The following is a 26,537-nucleotide window of genomic DNA, read 5'->3' on the forward strand; positions in this document are numbered from 1 at the left end:
TTTGATAGTTCTTACGTCACAGGATCATTTTCAAAGTTGAACGAGTTAATATTTGCCAAGTGCCTGGTGTTTAGTGTTTAGTGTTAAGCATATGAAAACTGAAACCTGCCATTCACATTTCCCTGCATGTAACATACAAAATCATCCTACTCATCTCACTCTGAGGTTATACCAAGTAACGTTTGTGTACTACCATACTACAGGTGTAGCTTTCTTCTGTGGGTGCTAGGACTCGAACTCAGGTCCTCGTGTGCTTTATACGATGAAGTATCTTCTCTAGGGCAGATAATAAATTGAGGCATGTGCCACATTTCTTTACTCTCAGAGGGTCTCAGTAAGAGCCCAGCTTGAAGTACATGATGCTTTTTCTCAAACACCCAGGATCCAAGGTCCCAATCTACACAGAAACAGAAACCTTGGTGTTTTTTGTCAACTTGACACAAAACTAGAGTCATCCAGGAAGAGGGAAGCTCAGATGGGAAAATGGCTTCTTCTGATTGGCGTGTAGGTAAAAGTTTCTGGGGCATCTTGATTAATGACGGATGTGGAAGGGCCCAGCCCGTCTCCCAAGGGCTGGGATTGTAGGCATGTGTCAGATCATCCTATGGTTCTGTGGTCTTTTCAGATTTCTTCCTGTTTTTATATACATAACACATCAGGCAGAATAAGTATTTTTCCTCAAATACGACTCTCTTATGCAAGAATCTTCAGGGGCCTGTGTATTTATCATATGCTTGATATGCCATTCCTCAATAAGTATTTCCGTTCCCTCCCTGAGATGGACCTGCTCGTCATCATGGCTTGTGCCTCTCTCCCTGGCTGTAATTCTCCAGTCTGCTCTGACTTGTTAGCAGATATAAATGGCAGTGCTCACTGGAATGAGAGCTCATTACTGTTTGAGTCACGTTGTCTGTGGGTGTAGTTCTTAGAGCCTCATAGCCACAAAGACACTGGAGGAACTTTGTTAAGGGTTCATATCCCCCACCAAATGCATCTTAAGTTTACAGTTAGTATTTTTGTTTCTTGATTGTGGCACAGTGCTTTCTTGCATTTAGTAGGCTTTTAATGGGTACTTGGTGTTTATTAAAACTGTATTTGCTTTTTGCTTACAATGTCACGTTTGGAGTTACCTCCATGAGGTGTCGTTGTCGGCCACTAAGCTCTTGTTAGTTTTCTTTCAGTCATGAATCAAATTTGCACTGAGTTTCCCTTCAGAAGGATTTGTTAAAAGGCAGGTCCTGAGCCTAGCATGGTGGCACATGCCTTTAATCTCTACACTCTGGAGGCAGAGACAGGTGGAGCTCTGAGTTCAAAGCCAGCCTGGTCTACAGAGTTCCAGGACAGCCACAGATACACAGAGGAATCCTTTCTCCAAAAAAACAAACAAACAAAAAACCAAAAAAAAAAAAAAAAACCCAAACAAGTAAATAAATAAAAAGGGCAGGTTGCCTGGGCCCACTCTTGGGGCCTTGATGCTATGGATCTGGCTTTGTGTCCAGTTTGAGACCCACACGTTGAGAACTACCTGCATCAAAGAAATATTCAATTATATCACAAGAAATGGATGTGAAGGAGACATCATCTTACTCTAGTATGTGTACATTAGCTCTCAAACATCAGGTAACTGTGATTTTTCTTTTTCTTTTCTTCCTCTTTTCCTTTGTGGTATTGAAGGTCATATCCAGAGATTTGTCTATACTAGCAAGGGCTCTGCTGCTGAGGTCTTTTTTCTTGGAGGTAGCATCTGCTGTGTAGCCCAGGTGGGCCTCTTACTAGATAGATTTCTGCCTCTTCTTCCCAAGTACTGAGAATGTGTTAGCAGGCTTCAGCTTGTCTCCTCTCTGGCTGGGAAAGATAGCTGATAAAGTACATGAAGGCTTGAGTTAAGATTCCTAGCTCTCATACAAGAAAGCTAGGCTTGGTGGGCCATGCTTTAAACCCAGTATTGAGACAGAGATAGATGGGTCCTGGGGCTCACTAGCCAACCATCTTAGCCTAGGCAATGAGCCAGGTTCCTTTATGAGACTCTGTCTCAAAACAGAAAGGTGAATAGCTTCTGAGGCATAGCACCAGAGGGTGACCTCTGGCCTTCACACTTCTGCTTGTAATACATTTTAGAAAAGACAGTGACATCCATCATCCTTGCTGTGTTCTCTTGATTAGAAGCAAGCCACAGGTTCTACCCTTAGGGAAGCAGAATGACCCATCAAGGAGATACAAGGGTGTGAGTCATTGGGAATCACCTTGAGATGTGTGTACCATACATTGAGAGAGAAAAATCTATATTGGGAGAGCTTCTAATTTTAGTGCATTGAATTTAGGACAGTGATTTTCAACCTCCCTAAGCTGTGACCTTTTAATATAGTTCCTCATGTGGTGACCCCAACCATAAAATTATTTCATTGCCTCTTCATAACTGAATTTTGCTAATGTTATGAATTGTAATATAAGTATCTGATATACAAGATATCTGATATGTGACCCCTGTGAAAGGGATGGTGACTCCAAGATTGAGAACCACTGATGTAGGAGTTTATGGCTCTGTCAAGACAGCATAGTCCGGCTCACACAGCAAGGCGGTCATTTTCACTGGAGTGTTCTCAGATGACTAATCTTATTGAACTCAGGATGTATGAATTAGACCTTCCCATTTATCAGCTGTGCTGATCTGGTTTTATAGCCTCTTTATCTGTAAGATGGGAGACTGATAGTCCTCATGTTAGTTTCCTTTCCTGTTGCTAGGATAAAATACTCCTGACAAACACAACTTGAAGGACAAAGGACTTTACTCTGCCTCACAGTGATGGCTGGGAAGCCAAGGCAGCAGGGGTTGGAAGTAGCTGCGCACATCAGATCCAGGACTGGGAGACGTGGGTTGGATGCTGTTGCTGCTCACCTGGTGCTCTCCAGTCTACAGTCCAGGGTTCCCTGCCCAGGGAATGGCCAACGATTGAGACGACATTTTCCCACCTTAGTTAACATGCTCCCCACATGCTCAGAGGCCCATCTTCCAGGCGGTTCTAGAGTCTGTCAAGTGGCAATTAACACTGCCATGTATACTTTATAATATTAAGTGAGGGAACCAATAAAATTGTCCTTTGGACACAAAACAATACAAATACAATATGGTACTGTTAATAGGGCACCAGTAAAGGGAGCTTCCCATAATAAAGTTAAAACATTGCTAGTGAGGGGACTGGAAAGATGGCTCAGTGGTTAAGGGCAGAGGATTCAGATACAGTTCCCAGCATCCACTTGGTTGGCTCATAACCACATGTAACTCCAGTTCCAGGGGATCCAGTGCCCTCTTCTGCGTCTACTGGCACCTGTACCACGTGGTGCACACACACCGGAGCACCCGCAACACGTGGCGCACACACACACACACACACACACACACACACCCCGGAACACTTGTACCACGTGGTGCGCACACCGGAGCACCTGCACCACGTGGCGCGCACACACACACACACACACACACACCCCGGAGCACCCGCACCACGTGGTGCACACACACACACACACACACACACACCGGAGCACCTGCACCACGTGGCGCACACACACACACACACACACACACACCGGAACACTTGTACCACGTGGTGCACACACACACACCGGAACACCTGTACCACGTGTCGCGCGCGCGCGCGCGCACACACACACACACACACACACACACACACACACACACACACACCGGAACACTTGTACCGCGTGGTGCACACACCGGAGCACCCGCACCACGTGGCGCACACACACACACCGGAACACCTGTACCACGTGGCGCACACACACACACCGGAGCACCTGCACCATGTGGTGCTCATACACACACCAGAGCACCTGTACCCGATGAGGGTGTTGGGACCCAAACTCTTGTCCTCTGCTAGAGTAGTACATGCTTTTAACCACTGAGTCATCTCTCTAGCCCATAGTCCATGGATTCCTTTTTGAGCTTCAGATAATTTGTGAACTCTGTAGAAACATTGTCTTTCAGGTCTGGTTTCTTTTACTTGATGCTGTGTGTGTACGTTGACTACCCTCTCACCTTCTAGGGCACAGTTGATCTGACTTCGACTAAGTAATGGGGGGTAGGTCACATCTTCATTGGTTTTCTAGTGATGCCATGGGAATTGTTATGCAGTAGGGTGGCCTTAGACAACATAAATTATTTTCTCACAGTTCTAGGGGCTAGAAAACCAAGGTCCTGGAAGGGTCACACCGTCTCTAAAATGCTAGGGGAGAATCCCTCTTTCTCAGCCTTTGATCGCTCTGGATATTTCTTGGTGTGTGGCAACATTTCCAGGCTTGGCTCTTTTCCCATAGGGCCTCCTTCCTGTCTGCTCTGCTGCCCTCTCCTGTGGCACAGTTTACGACTCATCGTTTATCTTATCTTGCCTAATGATGTGTACTTGTTCTTCCCTGCACCCTCTTACTAGACATGGACTCGGTGAGCTCTCCAAACACTGGTTTTATTATTCTCCTGTCAGTGGTGTAGCACGGCCTCTGTCAGGGAGCACAGGTAGTTATGAATATTGTAGTCTACAGAGGAGGGAAGGGTGAGTCTGCTTTGTTTCCCAACTCAAATTGAAATATAAGGAAAGCTTTTGATTTAGGCAAAACATTGCTTAGAATATTGTGGATTTCACTCAGACTGTGAAAGTCTCCTATTGTAAGATAGGCATAATTGTGTTAGAGGACATTGTAGAGTTCTGTATGCAAATAAGAATGATGAGCTGTAATGTAATAGCCATCCTGAGGGAGTGGCCTAGAAGCTCGACTTCAACTGGCATATTTATTTATTTATTTATTTTTGGTTTTTCAAGAAAGGGTTTCTCTGTAGCTTTGGAGCCTGTACAGGAACTAGCTCTTATAGACCAGGCTGGCCTCGAACTCACAGAGATCCGCCTGCGTCTGTCTCCCAAGTGCTGGGATTAAAGCGTGCGTCACCACCACTTGGCTCAATTGGCATTTTTATGAGACCTAAGGAATGGTGTTATTAGCATGACTTAGATTTACATGCTGAGTGTTTTGGAGGCACACAACTTTCTAGGGCAATTTAATCTGTATTTAAAAAAAAACTATCTGGGGAAGTGTAGAAAATGAGTTGACTCTAGCAAGATGAAGTGTTAAGATGGCCAGAGCAGTCTTATGCTTTGTAGAGCAGGGTGACCAGTGGCCCGTATGTGACAGGCTGAGGTGTCTGAAGCCTGTGGTGTGAGACTGTTGCCAGAGGACATGAAGTGTCTTAGGAGCCTGCCTTGCGGAGGACCAGTTTCCTTTGCCCTCGGCCAGCCGCTGTGTTGCATTGACAGCTGCCTTGGTGAGTGGAGCTGTAGCAGAACAAGGCCATGACTATTTGCTTATGTATTTTGAGTGACTGCTTTTCTCTCAACGGTAGTACGGCATATTTGTTGCAGAGACCATTAATCCTCCAAGGCCTACAGTGTTTCTTATGTGACTTTTAACTAAAAGCCTTCCAACCCTTGGTCTAGTGAACTGCACTTAGGAGGCAAACAAGACTGAAGACTTGGAAGAGGAGCCATAAGAGGCGCATGTATGGGAACAGATGAAGGACAGGTTGCCATGACAGGGAAGGAACAGATGAAGGACAGGTTGCCATGACAGGGAAGGAATAGATGAAGGACAGGTTGCCATGACAGGGAAGGCTATTGCCAGTTAGTTAAAGGCCTGTTGTTTAGGCTCTCCTCTGCTTAACTTTGTAGAGCAAATTGAAACACAGGATTCAGATATGGGGTTGAGGATTTATTAGTGTATAGAAAAGCTGACTAGCATCAGACTGCCCTCTTTCGGGAAGGGGTAAGTTTTGTTTGGTTCTTGGTAACAGAAAACACTTAAAAAGCCAGGTAATTCAGACTGCTCAGCTGTGGATCCTACATGTTCTAGGTTAGGTCACCTTTAGGTAGTTCCCTTGGAAATAATCTCAATCTGAGTCTGGTCTCTAATGCTTTTCCAGGCCCTGCAGACTGTGGAGCCAGAGTGAGCCAGATGTTATCTTGATGAGTTGGCTAAATTCACATTCGCTGGGGTGCACCAAAACATCCCAGTGCAAAGTCAAAGTGTATTTAACAAACATGAGTCAACACCTATGTCCAGCTCAGTTAACACCTTTAATAGTGTGTGCTGGTTTTTTCCTTGTCATTCTTACTCCTCTTGACTCAGAACTACTAAGATTTGTTGAAATGATGTGTGGCTGTAAGAAGCATGGGTGTAGTTGGAAAGCACTGAGTGTTGTGTAGGGCTGTTGTTTGCTGCCCTGGACTTGTACACTGATCTGACTATAGGATACTTGAGCTCACTGACTACTATTGAATATCAAATTAGAATTGTAGAACGTAAAATGGCCCTTTTGTCTTTATTTCATATTATTCTTAACTTATTCTGGGCTTCTGGAGTAGAGGTTTAAAATGTCAGACTATAAAAAGGTTTCTCACACTGAAATGTTATCCATTAAAGACTTTCTTTGAGCTGGTAGTGGTGGCACACGCCTTAACCCTAGCAGAAGCAGGTGGATCTGTGAGTTTGCGTCCAACCTGGTCTAGAGAGTTCCAGGACAGCCAGGGCTAGCTACATAGAGAAACCCTGTCTCAAAAAACAAAACAAAAACCCTTTTTCTTGGCTCTAATTGAAAATTACTCTCTGTTCATGAACAAGGCTCTTTGACTGGATGGAGGTTTAGACACTGTGCCCACTAGATACTCGTGTTGTGCCTCAAATTATTTCCTTCTCACTTGAACTTCTTCCAGCCTTCGTCCTTTCCAGCAGATGGGCCTGAAATGGGTGCTTTTCCAGTTTTTCTGGCCCCCTGGCTCCGTCACATGGTCTGGGTACACTTTGTGAAGTGGAGGCCAGGACACTCCCACTGAGTTATCTGTGCGTGGAGTTACAGATGCCTAGGCCTGGAGGCTTCAGGTGAGCTGTCAGTGCAGGTGCCGTCTTTCTGTGGAGCGCAGTTTGCTGAAAGGGTCTGCGAGAGTCTGGAGATAGCCCCAGAGTGTGACTCTGGCCAGTACAAGCAAGCCATGTCTCCATCATCTTCTTATTCCCTGCATCAAGTCTTTTATTCCATTTTGTTCAAAATGGGCTAGAGAAGTGGGGGAATGTCACACAAAGAATTTGTTGAGTAGATATTTGGGTTACTGATTAAGCCTGTGCTAACCATATTTAATCATTTCCAGTTTCTGTTTTGTTCATATTTTAGTACTGGAGGCATTGAAAATATTAGCTGACCAGGTATTGGTGGCGCACACCTTTAATCCTAGCCCTTTGGAGGCAGAGGCAGGCGGATCTCTATGAATTCAAGGCCAGCCTGGTCTACAGAACAAGTTCCAGGACAACCATGGTGGCTACAAAGAAAACCTGTTTCAAGAAGAAAAAAAAAAGAAAGAAAAAAAAAAGAAAATATTGGCTGTATAGTTGTAGTTAAACAGTCTTTTTTTTTTTTTTTTTTTTTTTGGTTTTTCAGGACAGAGTTTCTCCATGTAGCCTTGGCTGTTCTGCAACTTGCTAGCTTCTAACTTACAGAGATCTGCCTGCCTCTACCTCCCGAGTGCTGGGATTAAAGGCGTGTGCCACCATTGCCTGGAGTAGTTAAACATTATTGACTTTAAATGTGTTAAAAAAAAATCTTAGATACAACTTGATCTTAACTATATTAAGGTATTAATTATGTTAATTAATAAGGTGTTGGTTGTATTAACTATATTAAAATATTAGCTGTGACTGTTTACTGCTTATTTATATGTCATCATCTTCATCATCTATGCCCAGCAATGTTGAGCATGCACGGGCAGCCCTTTTATGGCGGTTCTCCAGTTGTTCCTATCCTGGGCAGATGCTTTGTTATTGTCATACCCAAGGTTCCAGTTTTCCTTTCTGCTGTCTGTTCCTTTATGCGTTTTTTGGGTGTTCCTCTTTGTCTTATCCTGTGCACTACTCCAAGCAGTGCTATCATTCATTCTCATAACATGGTCGAAGTATCTCAAGCGCCGTTCCTGTATCCTGTAGTTTGCTTCCTTCTGTAGATGGAGGTGTTTCTTAATGTCATTGTTGCACAGCCTATATCTTCATGTGACGCCTAGAATCCTCCTGAGACACGCCATCTCAAACACATTTGACCGCTGTTCTGAGGAGCATTTCATTGTCCAGGTTTCAGACCCCCAAACCCATTTCATGTATATGCTGAACTTATAGCCAGGGATTCCCAAACGTTGGCTAGGTGATTTTTATTTTATTATTATTATTATTTTGGTTTTTCGAGACAGGGTTTCTCTGTAGCCTGTCTTGTAACTAGCTCTTGACCAGTTTGGCCTCACACTCACAGAGATCTGCCCACCTCTGCTTCCTGACTGCTGGGATTAAAGGCATGTGCCACCACTGCCCGGCTGTGTGTGTTCTTAACTTGCCAAATCTTTATGATAGTCCTCTGAGTTAAGGGCTATCACTTTCAGTTCACAGGTAAATAAGAGAGAAAGGTCACTCAGAATTGTCCAGTAAGAGTATGTGAGGTTAACAGGGACGTAGGAGATTGAGAACGTGCCTGGTCTGTATTTAATGGAGACAGTATGCATATTGCCTATTCTGTATAGTAGCTATAAGAATGAAAATGTGTGCACATATCCTTTTCATTTCTCTTAAAAGTGTCTCCTCAGTGCTCTACCACTCAGCTCTATCCCTGGTCCATGTTGTGAATGTCTTTACGGAAAGACCACAGCATTATACAGTTGATTGAGAGGGGAAAGGATGAGCGAGTGACAATCCTGGCAGTTTGGACTTGGTGTTTGTGAACAAAACAACCACATTAGGGTAAACTCCGTGCTTTGGGCTGGCCTGTTTACTTCCTCTGTGGCCTTTGCCTCCTGCCATAAAGTAATACCTGACTGCTTAACAGTTTTGCCCCATTTACTCTAGTTTGTTGTCTAGAGGGGATAGCATATAAGTAGATGTGCTCTCTTTGCACTGTTGTTTTTATTTAAGAAATGCTATCAGTTTTTAGTGAGTAAGGGTTAACTCTGAATGTTTCGTTTCTCAACAGTACAGTGCTTTGGATACCAACCCGCTCTCTCTGTATGTCATGCATCCGTTTTGGAACACTATAGTGAAGGTAAGATTATTATTAATGGTGTGCATTTTCGTTGAAACGAGTTTTTAGGACTTTAACCCATCTCACAGAGATTATTGTTGCCACACTCAGTTTACTCTTTACAGGTCTTGTTATTGACCCTAAGGCCTCGTACCTGCTGCCCCAGTGGTCCACACAGAACTGTGTCCTCAGCCTTCTTTTTACTTTTTGAAAAAATTGTTTTAGATTTATTTATATTTATTATTTGATGTGTATGAGTGTTTTGCCTACATGCATGTCTGTACCATGTGCATGGCTAGTGCCCTGGAACTGGAGTTGTGAGCCACCATGGGGGTGCTGGGAATTGAACTTGGGTCCTTTGAAAGGACAAATGCTTGTAACCACTAAGCCACTTTCCAGCCCCTTTTGCCTTTTTTATTTTTTAAACCTTTTAAAGTTTTATGTGCATTGGTCTTTTGCCTACATATCTGTGAGGGTGCCAGATGTCCTGGAACTGGAGTTACAGACAGTTGTAAGCTGCCATGTGGGTGCTGAGAGTTGAACCCGGGTCCTCTGGAAAAGTAGTCAGTGCTCTTAACTGCTGAGCCCTCTCTCCAGCCCCCCCCCCCACCTTTTACCTTTAAAACAAGGACTCGCTGAGTTGCTTTGGACTTGGAATGCCCCTGCTTCACTGACCTGAGTAGCTGAGATTACAGCCTGTGCTTGCAGACCCAGCCAACAGTGTCTTTAGTAAGCTGTAATAGAGGTGCTGCCCTCACCCCTAGATATATACACTGTAATTGATCATTTCTATAAAAGGCCTTTGAAACATTCTAAAATAAGCTGAATATCCTTATAAAAGTTTGCATATAAAAGAATCTTCTAAAGATACGGAACAGGGAGGAGAAAGAAATGTTCGTCTACCAGTTGGAGTTACTGTTTTTGTTTTAATATACATAACACCTGCATATGCTCTTTCAAATTGATAGCTTTTATGACCTAGTTTTGTATGTTGTGATGTTTATTGAACAGAGCTTTATTTACTTATTTACAACTATTTTGAAAAAAAAACAGGTATTTCCTGCTTGGTTGGCTCCCAATCTTATAACCTTTTCTGGATTTCTGCTGGTTGTGTTCAATTTCTTACTTTTGACATACTTCGATCCTGACTTTTATGCTTCAGGTGAGAACTTTGTTATCTTAATGCATAATTTTAAATGTCTTGAGTAGCAAACGGGTGTGGTTAGTTTCTATATCTAAGATGCTTATGTTTCTGAAAGTTTTGGATGTTAGAATGTTATATAAGATGTTGGGATTGTGTGTAAAACTAAGTTGTGTTTTTATGATGTTGTATATTCAATTAAATTGTGTTTTTATGATGTTGTATATTAGTTCAATTAAGTTTTAGAAATATAGAAGTGCTGGGCAGCGGAGATGCACACGCCTTTAATCCCAGCACTGGGAGGCAGAGGCAGGCGGATCTCTCTGAGCTTGAGGCCAGCCTGGTCTACAGAGTGAGTTCCAGGACAGCCAAGGATACACACAGAGAAATCCTCTCTCAAAAAACCAAAAATAAGAAAGAAAAGAAAAGAAAAACAGTAACAACTTATCTATTAAATTTAGATATGCTGTCTAAAAAGCAGTGAGGTTTTGGCAAACAATGAATAATTAAAAGATGGGTGTTATGATGCATGCTTGTAATCCCAGCAATTTGCATATAGGGGCAAGAGAGTCAGGACTTCAGGACTAGCTTTAGCATATATCTTAAGTTCACAAACATTTTAAAAAAGGATTTGCATGTAGGCATAAATTTAGAGTTGTGAAACTATCTAAGAATCAGTACCAAGTAGGGCCCACCATGCCTACAAAGCCAGGAATGACCCTCTCCCATCTCCAGTCATAGAGGAAAAACTGCCTCTTTTCCTAAGGGAATACAGTGTCACCTTCCGTCAGCCGCCTGTTCATTTCTTTCCTTACGTGACTCATGATTTCCTCTGGAAATGGTCCTTAGCTGGGCCTTAGCAGCTTTTTGTTGTTTTTGTAGGGGGTGGGGAGGCGGGCAGGTAGGGATAGACTCAGGACCTTACACATGCTAGGCTTGTGCTGTGTCACTAACTATAAGCCCAGCCAAGTTTTTCAAATTTTTTTTGAGGCAGGGTCTTACTGAGTTGCCCTGGCTGACTTCCAACTTTCAATCCTCCTACGTTAGCCTCTTGAGTAGCTGTAACTACAGGCCTGAGTCCTACAGCTGGCCTTTTCTTTTCTTTCTTTCTTTCTTTCTTTCTTTCTTTCTTTCTTTCTTTCTTTCTTTCTTTCCTTCCTTCCTTCCTTCCTTCCTTCCTTCCTTTTTTTTCTTTCTTTTCCTTTTTGTTTTTTATTTTTCAAGACAGTTTCTCTGTGTAGCCTTGGCTGTCCTGGAACTTATTTTATATACCATGCTGGCTTCGGACTCACGGAGACCTGCCTCTGCCTCCTAAGTGCTAGGATAAAGGGCATGCGCCACTATCATCTGGCTTCTAAAATGTTTTTGACATTGGTCTGGAGCATAGCTTATTAAAACTGAGTTGGGACCTGCTAGCTTTTAATATTTTAGCTCTGCATTCAGAGTACATGGTGACATAACAACTCCTCATTAACAAGTAGCAGCATTTCTCAGTGGCAGCAGGTGGGGTGGTGAGAGCAGTTGCAGTTGACCGTAGTAAATAAAATCTTGGTTGCTTTCCTTCACAGCACCAGGTCACAAGCATGTGCCTGACTGGGTTTGGATTGTTGTGGGCATCCTCAACTTCGTAGCCTACACTCTAGGTAAGAAACTGGCAAATGCTCATTTAGTCCATGGCTGCCATATCAGAAAGACTAAGCACTCATTAAATATGCATATTCTCATAGATACGCTTTACTCATTTTAACTAGGGTCTATTAATATCTCAAATTGATCATTTATATTTTTGAGTCTGTGAAAAGCAGTGTCACTTACTGTCAGGGATTCAGAATAAAATAGGGATTGCCAGGTGACTGCTTGCAGGCCAAATCTGGATAACTTTCTATTTTTGGAAGTAAGGTTTTTGTTAATGTTTTTTGTTGTGTGTTTTATTTTTGTTGTTCGAGAATTTTTTAAGAGTTCTTTAGTAATCTCCTATATATGTGTTGTATGTTTAAATCGTATCAACTCCTCCCTCCTCAACCTTTCTTGGAGCCCCTTGCACATCCTCTTCCAAACTTGATGACCTTATTTCTTTTTTAACCCACTGAGTCCAGTTAGTGCTGCCGTATGAGCACGGCCGTAGTTAGAGCCACCTCTTGGCATGGGCAGCCTGCCAAGGACCATGCCTCTGAAGAAAATGCACTCTCCCTTAGCACAGCTTTCCTGGAGTACAGCAGTGTGCATTTCCTTGTATGCTGTCCATGGCTGCCTTCCTGCAGTAAAGATCCATTGAGAAGTTACAACAGTCTCACAAAGGGTATGGCCCACAAAGGCCAAAGTATCCATTATTTGGCTTTTACCACAAGATTTACCAGCTCTTGGAGTAAGACATTGTTGCCTTAAGTTTGGCAAGAAATCTGGATATAGAAATTAAGAGTGAGTATTCTTGTTTACTGTTGCAACCTAAGTTTCTAGAACATTGCCTGGCACACAGTAGCAGTTCAGTGTTTGATTTTCAAGCACATGTGAAGTAGCAGACCTGAACTTCAAGTTGTTTTTAAGTCTTTTCAAATAAAAAGAGTTTGTTCTCACAGAACCAGTGTGACGTGGTACATTAGTGCTGATGTGGTGGGTGGGAGAACTGTAGGAGTGAGGAGATCAGTGAGGTCTCTGAGAGCCAGGAAACCTTAGGTAAAGGCTATGTATTTGGATAGAGGCTGTACAGACTTGTGAGAAAAGGTGAACAGGTTTTAAAATGCTGCTGAGGGAGTTCATTGCCGAGGGTTGCCTTGAGGACTAAGGAAAGATGGGGAGACCTGTGAGCTCTTTCCGCCCACAGCATTTCTCATGAGCCTTGTCGGGCCCCGTGTTCCAGTTATCTCAGGTCCACGGTTTCTGCAGATACTGACACAGCCATTTGTTGCAGAACTAGTCATGAACTAACATGAGGAGCTTATAATCTTTAGTAAGTGTGACTGTGCAAGTATTGCAAAAATTATTTGGTACTGTAGTAGTTTTGGTAGTTTTGAACATGTCTTTTATAATAACGGACTATCCTATATATAAATCACCATTCTGAGGAAAAGATTATATTCTGAAACATCCTCAGACCCAGTGTAGCGAGCTGTAATGAAGTCACTGAAAAAGTGCACAAAAACTGATTAATATGTGTTTGTGTATTTGATGGTTTAGCCGTATGAGTTTAAACAGAAATTTAAAAAATTGTTAAGCCAGTGAATAAGAGAAAGGGTTTTTTGTGTGTTTGTTTGTTCCTAGATATTTCAGCCATATGGAAGCAGAAAAGAATCCCATCCCCATGAACCCCACACTCCTGCCCTGCTGGCCTCCTGCTTCCCTCTGTGTATCTTTGTAGGAGCACTGCTGCTCTCCTGGTACCCAGGCTGGGAACCTGGGCACTTGTCTTCTTGGGTCTTGCTTCTTGGGTCTTCATCTTTATGTATTCTCTCATTTTTACTTGTTTGGTTTTCTTTGAGTTTCCCTTGTGGCTCAGCAACCTCCAGCTTGATATCCTCCTTCCTCTGTCCCCTGAGTGGAAGTTAGCAGTTGCGCACCCAGTTTCTGTCTCTTTGGTATTGTTCCACCTCTTCTCATTCCCATGTGCTCCATCTCTGTCTAGCTAACTAGGGACTAGGGTCCCCGTCTCCAGCCTGTCAATCACACCGTTTCGGTGAACCTTCCTAAAGTATAACTTTTTCTCTTGTCCTTTTCTATTCATACATCTTTTAGTTGCTCGCTCTAGTCCCTAAAATTTTTGAAGTGGCTCAAATCTCTTGTTAGAGGCTTTTGTTTTGTTTTTAATAGAGAACCAAGTGTGTGGCTTACTTTTTTCTTTTATAATGTATGAATGTTTTACCTGCATGTATATATGTGCGCCGTGTGCATATCAAGTGTCCCAGGAGGCCAGATGAAGGCATCAGATCTAGAACTGGAGTTAAGGATGGTCGTGAGCCGCCATGTGGATGCTAGAAACCGAACCTGGGTCCTCTGCAAGAACAGCAAATGCTAAGTCATCTCTCCAGCCCCTATTCTAGCCCTCTGATACTGCCCTCACATACTGGCTTCCCATCAGACTGTATACTACTTGTTTTTTCTGAGTGTGACTTGTGCTCTTTGGCACAGGGCTTCTGCTGTGCACTGTGGTTTCCATCTCAGCACAGTCGCTGATAGCACTCCTCTCCTGAAATGGCATCCTCCTATATCTCTTACCTGCTGAGATCCAATTCAGTTTTACGTCCCCACTCACATTTCATCTCGCCCTAAAGGCCAGTCTAGATCTTCTGAAGGGAACCCTTGTCTCTTTCGTCCTCTTTTCCTGGTTTGTGACACACCATGCCTTTAGTGATTGTCTTCTGTCCCTTTCTCAGTTGTAAACACTCCAAGGGCAAGCTCAAATATAAGGTTCTTATAATTTTTATTCATTTATTTTAACTTACATATTTGGGTGTTTTGCCTCTGTATATGCCTGTATACCATGTGTGTACCTGGTGCCTGCAGAGGCCAGAAGAGGCTGTCAGATCCCCTGGAACCAGAATTACAGGTAGTTGTGAGTCACCACATGGGTTTTGGGAATCAAACCTAAGTCCTGGAAGAGCAAGCAGTGTTCCTAACTGCTAAGCTGTCTCTCCTGCCCCTTCTTGTCATTTCCGTAGTACCAAAAACAGTGAGTGCGTTGTACAAGTTCAACAGATTCAGTCATAGTGTGTGCTGACTGCCTTACTGTATGCATGTTCTGAAAGCGCTTCCAATGAGGGCAGAGCAGAGCTGTGAGGGGAGGCCCTTACGTCACAGGATGAAGCGAGATTGATGACTGGAGCAGGAAGTGGTCAGCTAGATAACTGTGATGAGCAGCTGTGAGAACCAGAGAGTCTGTGCCCGGTTTGGAGAGTTTGGAGTCCAACTAGAATGCTTCCCTCTTAGATCTAAAATGACAGCATTCAGTGTAGTATGATAAGAGTTTTTAGATTCCATCTTAAGAAATTGCAGGGCTGGAGGAGAAATGGCTCAGTGGTTAAGAGTGCTATTGATCTTCCAGAGAACACCTGTAGCAGGTGGCTCACAGTTGTCAGCAATCCCAGCTCCTAGGGATTCAGTACCCTCTCCTGGCCTTCATTGCCTTTTGCATATATACACGCATGTCAAATAAATAAATAGATAAATAATCTTCAGAAAGAGAAATTGCATGTTTTTTTTTCTTTTTTTTCTTTTTTCTGGAATGTCTGAGTTGTATAATTTAAAGACCAGACTCTGGAGCACTGGCTGGAGTTGCACTTAACATCCGTATGACTTGGTCGCATCTTTCTACCAGTTTCCCGAAGTTGACTTTATCCATGCTTGTTGGCCAGATGTTGACCTTTTTCTGTGATGTCTTTTGTTGCAGATGGAGTAGATGGGAAACAAGCACGCAGAACCAATTCCAGCACCCCTTTAGGGGAACTTTTTGACCATGGCCTGGATAGTTGGTCATGTGTTTACTTTGTTGTGACTGTGTACTCCATCTTTGGACGAGGACCCACTGGTGTCAGTGTTTTTGTTCTTTATCTCCTGCTCTGGGTAGTTTTGTTTTCTTTCATCCTGTCTCACTGGGAAAAGTATAACACAGGCGTTCTTTTCCTGCCCTGGGGATATGACATTAGCCAAGTGGTAAGTATGCATTCTGCTGTAAATGGTTTGCATGTTTTAAAGTTTTTGCTACACTTCTTCACTGCTGTTAGGCATTAGCAAGTTAGAACTGATGTGTGGGGCTGGAGTGGTGGCTTCTTAATGTTATTAAATATGATTTAGTTTGACAGGTTGATTTTTATTTTATTTTATTTTTAGAGAAAGATGTACAAATGACTGAACTGTTGGCCGTTTGTCTTCCTTGCCAACTTCAGTGAATTGAGAGCTTTGTCTCATCAGCTAGATCTGTGTTAATTCTCTGCCTTTGAATCTTTTTGTGTTGCCTTTTCTCTATTTGCCGTAAGAAGCCAATAAAGAAATGGGAAATTAGGTTGTGTTTGCTGTTGGAGGTTGGTCAGGTGGGCAATCGAGCCGTCCTATGACGTAACCAGTTTGTAAACTGCCTTTAAAGGGCTGCAGATGGTGATCACTTGCCTGCATTGCCTGCAGTGTCACTATTTGATGGCAATATTGGAGGGGGAAGAAGATGTGCCATATAGCAAATTTAAGCACATTTTTCAGTAGTCACTTTGATTAGACTTAATGAGGCATAAAGCCCTGTTGGCTTCCTTGATTGTTCAGCTGCTGATGCCTCTTTGTTCTGTCTGTGTTTTTCTTCCAGACTATTTCTTTTGTCTACATAGTGACTGCAGTGGTGGGAGTTGAGGCCTGGTATGAACCTTTCCTGTTTAATTTCTTATATAGAGACCTATTCACTGCAATGATTATTGGTAAGGAGCTCCATGTCGAAGCCTGTCTTAACATCACTTTGTTATGCAAAACCAGTGTTGAACATAGCAAGTGATAACACTCTGTCCTTGTTCTCCAGCAAGCAGACTAACCCTATGGCCCTATAGGGTTCCTACCAGAATGTTAAAGAAAACAATGGGTTTTGTTGTTGAGCACCAAGTTTTTCTAATCGAACAGAAATGCCAAAGTAGATCACCACACAAACTTTGTAAAGTTGTTACCTGTTTAGTCTAGACTGTATTGGAGGACCCACATTTAGTGAACAAAATTCATACCTGTTTCAAGTTGAAAATTGTTAATCTGAAAGAGTAGATGAAATACGGAAATTTAATATGTTTGCTCATTTTCTTTTATACCTCTTGGATACCTTCCTTCTCATGCTACTAAATACTGGAGGGTTTGGTTATGGTTACCATCTTTGTACCCTGTCTGTTGCTCCCTAAGAAGGTAACCTTCATGGCAGACCGAAGCCATCACACCTACTCTAACCTGTACCACCCCCACCCTTCTCAGGGGCTCGTGTCCACCCCATCACTTGAGCCCCATTCTTTTTCCTTTGTTTTTCTGAGGCAGGATTTTATATAACCAAGGCTGCCCTTAAACTCCTGATCCTCTTGCCTCCACCTCCCAAGTGATGAGAGGTGTGTGTCCCCACGTCTGGCTTAAGTGTCCGTGAAAGCACATGGTTAATGTTTTAAAGTACCTAATACAGTGGATGTTTCTATATTCTTTAAATTCAGCATATCAAATTTAAATATAAAATGTATAAGCTTCCATGAGACAAGCTGCTTGATTTAGAGATTCACTAGTGGTAGGACAGGAAAAGTAGCTTTTTCAAGGCTTAAAAATGAACAAACAAGTAAATAAAACCACTTTCTACAGATAAATGTTTGGTAGGTAAAACAGAATGGTTCCTAAATGTGGCCCAGAACCACTGGAAGGAAGGTCAGTGTCTGTCTATACTGTAGTCAGTAGTTCTGAGCTTTACCTAGTTTCTAGACTTTACCAAGGTTCACCAGCAGTAATAGGTTGGGTTGTGCTTAGATAAAGCAGCAGATCAATAGCCTGCATGTATGCATTTTATTCTCATATATCTGACTTCTAAAGTAATTGCCTAGAATCCTGTTTTCCAAACCACCAATGCTCTGTTGCTCACAGTCAGCTGCCCACAGATAGCTCCTTCGGCTAAATCAAAAGTTAATATGAGCACATATTAGGAAGAACACCACGTCTAGTTGTCTCTGTTATAAATAGCGATAAAGGGCTCAGGTGTTGTAGCCAGCGCCAACTTGGTGTGTGCATCCAGAAGCACTCACAGACACTGATGCTCTTTGTTTAGCCATTCCTTCAGATACGTAGGAGGCTCAAGTTAGTTTTATGGTAGAAACGCCACATAATTCAAAATGATGATTCCAAGTGGAATCTGATAGGAAAGATGCCACTTCTATATGTGACACTATTTTTGGGTATGTACATGTAAATTTTGCTTCAACTTATAAACATTGGGTTTTCTTTTGAATTTTATTCTTTATAGTTGTAGGAAATATTTATGATTACAAAGTGAAATCTATAAAACAATATACTCAAAGAAGTATAGCTTTTATTCTACTTATTCTCCTTTTCTCTCAGCCATCCTTAGTTTTTGTTTTGTATCTATTTATTACCTGTTCTCTGTATGTGCCACAGGAGACAACTCTCCTTCTCCATGATAGAACTCTGGTTGTCAGACTTGGCAATAAGTGTCTTTACCCGCTAAGCTCTCTCTTAATTTATGGTTTGGAAAAGCATGCATCATTTTACTGCCTTGTTCGTAGGTGCCCCCGTCCCCACTGCTGTATACCCGTGATAGTGTGTAGGGTTTGCCTCATCTCTTGTTGCAGCCAGCCCTTGGGTTGTCTGCAGCCTTTGCTGTTGCACACGTTGTTGGAGTAAATAGTCTGTGCACGTGTCTTACATTTTCTGCCGGGCTAGCTAGCGTGAAAGAGAGTCCTAGAATAGAATTGTAATGGAGGACGGGTGCTTGCACTTGTATTGAGCACTTCCGTATTTCACTCCACGCTGGTGTTGATTTTACATGCATACGAGCTATTGTGGAAATGCTGTTAATTCATAGTTTCTCCATCATAGTATATTGCCGTGTTTGTTAATCTGTGGGTAAGAAGTGATACACTGGGGTAGTTTCAATTTGCATTTCTCCTGAATGAACTTACCTAGGTTTAATAACCATTTGTTTGTTTTTCTGTGTGTTTTTAAACTCTAGCCCATTTTTCCCGATAGAATTGTTGAACACTTCCTGTATGCTCCTGTGTTTTGTGTGCATTAATCCTTTGGGTTGATTAACTATAGTTCTCACGTGTCTTTTTAAATTTCTCTTTAAGATGTTTTTTATATTTGGTGGAATTTTTTGGGTTTTTTCTTTTAGTTTTATATGTATGGATATTTTGTTTACATATATGTCTGTGTACTGTATGCATGCCTCGTGCCTATGGAGACCAGAGGGGGGCACTGGCTCCTCTGAATCTGGGGTTACAGATGGTTGTGAGCTATCATGTGGGTGCTGGGACTTAAACCTGGATTCCCTGCAACAGTAAGGAACAGTTCTCTTAACTGTTGAGGCATCTTTCAGCTCCTTGTTGATAGCTTATTTATGTATTTCTTAATTCTATATATATATGTGAGTGTTTTATTTGCACATATGTCTACATATCACAGAGACCAGAAGATGGTATCAGATCCCATGGACCTGGAGTTATAGGTGGTTATTAGCCACCATGTGGGCGCTGGGAACTGAGCCATCTCTCTCCAGTCCCATCTTAGTGTTTTGTTTTCTTAAAGTTCCATGTGCTAAGTTAGAAATGTGAGGAATAGGAAGTCTGGCCGTAAGTTACGGCACTATGAAAAGCAGGTGCGCACATACGGGTTCATCTCTATGTATACTTGAAATTTAGAATTCAATAGGTAAGTCTTTAACAGAACATAAACTCAATTGCACTTGGAGAAGAAATAAAGGTAGTTTTTTCTTTTGGTAACTTAGAACACAGGCTGTCTACATGCTTACTGTTGGATTTCAGGAGTGTATTTCCTGGGGGACAAGATGAGCGGTTGAATGTTAAGGACTGAAAAAGCTCTAGAACGTAGCAGACAGTGGGGTGTGACAGTGTGAGTGTACCGCCGGGGGCTTTCTCAGAAGAATAAACATTGTGTGGATAGGGTGGGGAGGAGAAAAAACTGAAGATTCTAGGAAGATTAAAATGAAATAGGAGCTGGCTCAGTGGTTAAGAGCACTCACTACTCACTACTCTTCCAGAGGTCCTGAGTTCAATTCCCAGCACCCATATGGCAGTTCCCAACTGTCTGTTAACTCCAGTTCCAAGGACTCCAACACCTTCATACAGGAAAAACAAATGGACATGAAGTAAAAATAAATTATTAAAAAAATAAATAAAATAAAACAAAGCAGGAAGCAACAGTTCCCAAGTATTGTCTGCTCCCTCTACCCCCTTTGTAGTAGCTCCTATTGATTTTCTAGTTTGCTCTGTGTGGGTGCTGCTCTGGTGTCTTTGCATGTAATAATCCATGCAGTTTTCAAGCTCTATGCAGTTGGTACTATTTTTTGTTTCAAAAATGAAGAGAATGAGGCACTGACTGAAAGGTTGGGTTTCCCAGAGTGCTGTGGTTCTGTGACTGAAGTCGAGGCTGGCTGTGTGCTCTTCACAGACTGAACTGCCGGGCTGCGCTCTCCACCCACAGCTGCTCTTTAGAAAAGTGCTTTCGCTGTAGCAATAAACTTGAACCTGAAGACCACTGGCCCTAAAGTCTCGGATGGTTTTTATGGGTGCAATTACTGTAAAATAATCACTCTTGAAATTCATAATAATTTAAATATTCTTCTTTTTAGGCTGTGCATTATGTGTGACTCTTCCAATGAGTTTATTGAACTTTTTTAGGTAAGTGTTTTTTTTTTAAGTTGTGGAAAGAAAAAAAAAGAAAAGGCATCTTTAACAGTTGTGTTGTTAGAATGGAAGGGCTGTTTGCTTTCTGTTTTCAAGAGTTTCTCTGTGCAGCTCTGGCTCTCCTGAACTCGCTCTGCAAACCAGGCTGGCCCCGAACTAGAGATCTGCCTGCCTCTGCTTCCTGAGTGCTGAGATTCAAGGTGTGTGCCACCAGGCCCAGCTAACTGCTTATTTTTGTAATTTAGATATTTTGAAAAAGTTTAAAACCTCTACTTCAAATCTAGAGTGAGAACTTGATAATTGAGGTTGTCTCTGTTGGCTTAATGTAGTCAACTATAAAAACCAATCAGTTCTTTTGTTAAGGTTTTGGATCCAGCAGTCTTGAAGTTTGTCACTTTTTTGTGAGTGAATCTACCTACAGGGAGTATTTTCTTGTTGAATATTGATTTGTTCACATTCTTTGTATGAACAGTTATAGTGTAGTTAATGAGATCATACAAGCTGAATGTGTGTGGGTTACGACAGGGCTTTATGCTGCCGTTCCTTCTCACATGAGAGGTTGTGTGGACTTTCCTGCCTTTGGGGACTAGTTCCTTAGGTAGGGTAGAGGTGGCCTTCCAGTTCCGATTTTGTTCTTTCACGTCTCAGTAATTTTGGCCTGGCTGTTTTCTCTGCTACCATTTTTTTTATCTTGTCCTTCCTACTTAGTCCTTCCACACCCGGATCTGTCTTACAGACTCCTGCCCATGTCTAGACAAGCTCTATATAGCTTCTGCTGTGGTGATGGTCATTTATAGAAGTGATAAATTTTGAGTCAAATGTGGGACACACTCATAATCTCAGCGCTTTGGAGACAAAGGCCAGCCGGCCTGGGCTATGTAATGGGTACCAGGTCTACCAACAGTACACACAGTAAGACCCTGTCTTTAGAAAGGTAATTGCATTTAAAGTTTGCAAACCATGCCCATCATTTGAGTCATTTCCTCTTATAGATGAAGCTTTGATTGGGCCACACACTGTCCAAGGTCATGTGATCAATAACCAAACCAAGATTAGAATTTGGAGCCCTATTCAGATGAGCAGACACGCTGGATTACTCCCAGTGAACTTAAGAGACACAGAATGTCTTCTCTTCAGAACCTTTTATGTGAAATATATCTGCTCTAAATCTGTATTACTTTGATTTTTTTTAATAGATGTATGGGTATTTTGCTTGCATGTATGTGTTTGTATCACATGCATTCCTGTTGCTCAGGGAGACCAGAAGAGGGTGTTGGATCCCCTGTAACTGTAGTTAGTTTGTGAGCCTCTATGTCGGTGCTGGGAATTAAACCTGGGTTCCCTGGAAAAAACAGTCAGGACTTTTAACTTCTAAGCCAGTGGTTCTCAACCTTCCTAATGCTGCAACACTTTAATACAGTGCCTCATGTGGTGACCCCAATCATAGAATTTTTTTGTTGCTACTTCATAATTGTAATTTTGCTACTGTTATTAATCATAATGTAATATCTGATATGTGACCTCTGTGCTTAACAACCTCCAAAGGGATCGTGATCCACAGGTTGAGAACCACTGTTCTAAGCCATCTCTCTGGCCCCATGGCTCCATTCCTAACACAGCTGTTGATCATTTGTTTCAAAAAGTAAGAACGGGGCCAGTACATTACTTTAATCCTGGCACTCTGGAAGCAGAGGCAGGTGGATCTACATAGTGAGTTCCAGGCCAGCCATGGCTGCATAGTGAGGCTCTGTCTAAAAATAGAGGAATGAAGGAAGTGGGAGGATTGATCCGGGGTCAGAGCCTCAGTTGTAATCCTGGCCTTGGTAGCAGTTACAAATCGAGAGCATTTCCTCCTAACTTAGCCTGTCTTTAAAGTAGGGCTAGTGATGGTGGTTCTCTGTGCCATAGTTGTAAACACACAGTAAGAATACATGTGAGAGGAGTTTGGAGATGGTAAGGGTTAGGCGTGTGTCTTACGTAATGATGTTCTGTATTGATTTTTCAGAAGTTATAAAAGCAACACTCTGAAACACAACTCCGTTTATGAAGTCATGGTTCCCTTCTTCTCGCCATGTCTGCTCTTCACTTTGTCCACAGTGTGGGTCCTCCGGTCTCCTTCAGATATTTTAGAAATTCACCCTAGAATATTCTACTTCATGGTTGGAACAGCTTTTGCCAATATCACAGTAAGACTTCTTGTTTTTTTCAAAATTATATAAGCCTGATGTGGTAGCTTATGCCTATAATTCAAAGTCAGCCTGGGCTACAGGAGACTACATCTCACAAAACTAAAATAACAAAACGAAGAATCAGGAACAGCCTTTGAAAGGTATTCATTGCTGATTGGAGGTTGGAGGTCACGTTTCCTCTTTATTATCATGAAGAAGTTTAGTTGTGTCCAGGTTTAGGAGGCTGTTTTACTGCACTGTGAGAAAATGCCTTCTCATCCTGTAGCAGAGTACCTGACAGGCAGCTTACAGAAGGATTTGTTTGGGCTTGTGCTTTATTATTTTTTTTTTAAGATTTATTTATTATGTATACTGTGTTCCGGCCACATGTATGCCTGCAGGCCAGAAGAGGGTGCCAGATTTCATTACAGATGGTTGTGATCCACTATGTGGTTGCTGGGAATTGAACTCAGGACCTCTGGAAGAGTAGCCAGTGCTCTTACCGCTGAGCCAGCATCTCTCCAGCCCTTGGCTTGTGCTCTAAGAGGGGAAACAGTTCATCATGGCGGGGTGTCACGGTGTCAGGTGGTGTTGGTCACATGCAGTTGTAGTGAGGGAGCATCGAGGGGACTTCTCGGCTCACTTTCTTTTTATTCAGTCCAGGACTCCAGCGCACGGATAGTGCCGCCCATGTACCAGTAGGTCCTCCTTCCTCATTTAAATCTCTCTGGAAACGCCTCCACAGACACGCCCAGATGTGTGTTTCCGAGATGACTCTAAGTCTAGTCAAGCTGATAGTGGAGATTAACCAGTACCACATCCCCACTACATTTTCTTAGTCTCTTCTGATACCGTCCCACGATCAGTGCTTCAAGGGTGGGGTCGGCCACTTGGGGCCCTGAGCAATTGAGAACTATTGACAATAGATACACTCTTGAAAGCATTTTGAATGTGGCTGGTTTTGAAAATGCTTTGCTAATTAATAACCTCTTTTCCCTCCCTCTTCTTGCTTCTCCCAAGTGTCAGCTAATTGTTTGCCAAATGAGCAGCACACGGTGCCCGACTTTGAACTGGTTGCTGCTTCCTCTCTTCTTGGTTGTGGCAGCAGTGAACATAGGTGCAGTGGCCTCCCACTTAGAGAGTCTTCTCCTCTACGCGCTCACGGCAGCCTTCACTCTGGCTCACATCCACTATGGAGTACAAGTGGTGAGTAGTCTAGGGCGAGGCAGGCGGCTCTCGTCTGCTTCTTAGGCATCGAGAGTGGGGAACCCCTGCAGAAGAGGCTTGTTAGTGTAGCGGCTGGAAATGTGGAGACCCTTGCTGTGGGGGATGTGTAAGGGGGTCGTCTCAGACGCTTTTTCCTCATGATTATATTATGGCAACTACAAATGATTTTTAAGTGAGTGATTATGGGTCATTAGTTCTTATTTTTAAACCGTTATATAAGTAATTTTGTTGAGAAAACACTGTGCTTTTCTTTATGTGAGACCAGATAATCGCATTTGTTTCTGTTTCTTTGCCTCTTTATTCCTAGGACACTTTCATTGTTTACTAATTTAATTTGGGGAAAACAAGTAACATTGGCTTATAGTGCTCTCCTGTCCATTCCTAATCCTGTGAGAAATGGAGTAGGGCGGTATCTTAGGCTTCTAAAACCAAAAGCAACTCAGGAGAAAGGGTTTATGTCAGCCTACAGTTGCACATCACGGTCCATTATCAAAGGAAGTCGGGACAGGACCCTAGAGCAGGAGCTGAAGCAGAGGACATGGAGGAACACTGCTTACTGGCTTGCTCCCCGTAGTTTGCTCAGCCTGTTTCTTATAGTACCCATGGGTGGCACCACTCGCAGGCATCATTCATTAATCAAGAAAATGAACCACAGGCTTGCCCACAGGCCAATCTGATGGAGGCACTTTCTCAGTTGAGGTTCTTCCCAGATGACTCTAACCTGTGTCAAGTTTAGAAAACAAAACAAAAAAACCAACTGGCCAGCATAGGCAGATCAGAATTTTAGACTAGAGGAAGTCATTTGCATTATTTCAGTTTTTATCTCATAAGTCTTTACCTTTATCAGCAAATAATAAAAAAATGTAGAGGAAAATGGTTAGTGCTTTTCCGGGTGTGTCCGAGCATGGCTGTCTCTTCAGTGTTAAGGATGAAGAAGCAGGAAGATAGCTTGAGGCTGACTCGAACATGCATGGCAAGACCCTGTCTCAAGAAAGCACAGACACAAATAAGTACTTTGTACACCCAGTGTTCTCTTCCAAAATAAGAAAGAGGTCACCTCAGGATGAATGGACACATTCAATGATGTCTGAGCCATGTGGCTGCCCTCCCCCCACTCCAACACCCTCTCTAGTTCTGTAGTTATTTTACATGTTTTCGTCCTTGCCGCATCGTATTCCATCAGGGAGACCACCAGTAGTTACCCAGTTACCAGCCCTAGTCAGCTTATTTTATTTATCTAGTGATTTAATGTTTACAGAGTTGGTAGGAACACACTGGAACGCTCTTTCCTTTGGTTTGTGTCCTGTTGAGAGGATGCCTGCAGGCGTGGGGTAGACTGGGCATCCACACTGCCACTGTAGCGTCTGCTCCCCGTGTTTGGTTTAGAAGGGGCCTGCTGAGAGTCGGCTTGATGAACAAAACATTGTGAGAAACCTGATGAACTGTGATGTCAGATAATTGCTTATGTTTTTATTCTTTAAGATTTATTATATACATTTTGCCAATTTTGGGGGTCATTAATTCATTGATCTTATGAGTGACCATTGCCATGTCTTGTAATTTCAAGACACTTGTTTTGTTTAGTGTGCCCTAGTTGGTCTGGAACTGCCTGGAGACTATAGCTCGGCCTCAGTGAGGCCTCTACCTCCTGAGAGCTGGGAGTGAAGAGGCGCTGCCACACTTTGCCAGACTCTTCTCTTTAGAAACCGTGTCCACCAGACACATCCCTCTGTGTGGGGGTTTGTGATCTGAGTGTAGGGCCTGTGGAAGCCAGAGAAGGGGATCGGGTCCTGTGGATCTGTGGGGCTGGAGTTACTTGTAACTAGGAGCTGCCCAGTGTGGATCTTGGAGCTGAACTCCATGCTTTAACCACTGAGCCGTCTCTGCAGCCCCAGCCCCAGTGTTTTTCAGGGCTCTGTCAGCACTTTACTCTCTGACTCTTGTGCAGCCTTCACAATCTTTTTTACGTTGTAAGAGCAGTACAAATTTACTTCTAAAATCTGGACAGTAGGGCCTGTGAGAGGGCCCAGCAGGCGATAACAGGAGTTGGGTCCCTGGAACCCACATAAAGGTGGAAGGAGAGAACTGACTCATTGTCATCTGACCTCCACGTGTCCACGTGTATGACATAGCACCCATGGACTGTCCACATATTCAACAATAATAAATAAAGGTAAAGTTCTCATGGAGCTAGTAAAGGGGCTGTTTGCTCCCAGCTCTGAGTTCAGTCTCAGAACCCCCAACTGAAGGAGAGAACCAATCACTGCACTTGTCCTCTAATGTCCATGCGCATGCCGTGGCACACATGTGCCCTTCTCCCCAAATCAGTGCATCTAAAGAGAAAATGAGCAGGAGAGATGGCTGAGTGGTTAAGAGTACTAGAGGGCCTGGGTTCAGTTCCCAGCACCCACATGAAGGCTCACAGCCATCTGTAACTCCAGTTCCAGGGAATTGGATGCCTCCTTCTAGACTTCTTGGGCACTGAACATACATGGTGAACAGACATACATGCAAGGAATACCCAT

At 42.9% G+C, this 26,537-nt stretch overlaps 1 protein-coding gene across 1 annotated transcript in view; it reads left to right on the forward strand.

Annotated features, from left to right (window-relative positions):
- Nucleotides 1-26,537, forward strand: part of Selenoi (selenoprotein I) — a 35,836-nt gene that overhangs the window by 6,919 nt on the left and 2,380 nt on the right. Inside the window, exons 2-9 of the mRNA XM_075955799.1 lie at nucleotides 9,065-9,133; nucleotides 10,166-10,274; nucleotides 11,822-11,896; nucleotides 15,634-15,896; nucleotides 16,537-16,645; nucleotides 20,563-20,611; nucleotides 22,623-22,803; nucleotides 23,806-23,991. Coding sequence (XP_075811914.1) covers nucleotides 9,065-9,133; nucleotides 10,166-10,274; nucleotides 11,822-11,896; nucleotides 15,634-15,896; nucleotides 16,537-16,645; nucleotides 20,563-20,611; nucleotides 22,623-22,803; nucleotides 23,806-23,991 — 1,041 coding nt within the window. The remainder of the gene's footprint in view (nucleotides 1-9,064; nucleotides 9,134-10,165; nucleotides 10,275-11,821; nucleotides 11,897-15,633; nucleotides 15,897-16,536; nucleotides 16,646-20,562; nucleotides 20,612-22,622; nucleotides 22,804-23,805; nucleotides 23,992-26,537) is intronic.

Source organism: Microtus pennsylvanicus, chromosome 21, assembly GCF_037038515.1.
Source record: "Microtus pennsylvanicus isolate mMicPen1 chromosome 21, mMicPen1.hap1, whole genome shotgun sequence".
Taxonomy (NCBI): domain Eukaryota; kingdom Metazoa; phylum Chordata; class Mammalia; order Rodentia; family Cricetidae; genus Microtus; species Microtus pennsylvanicus.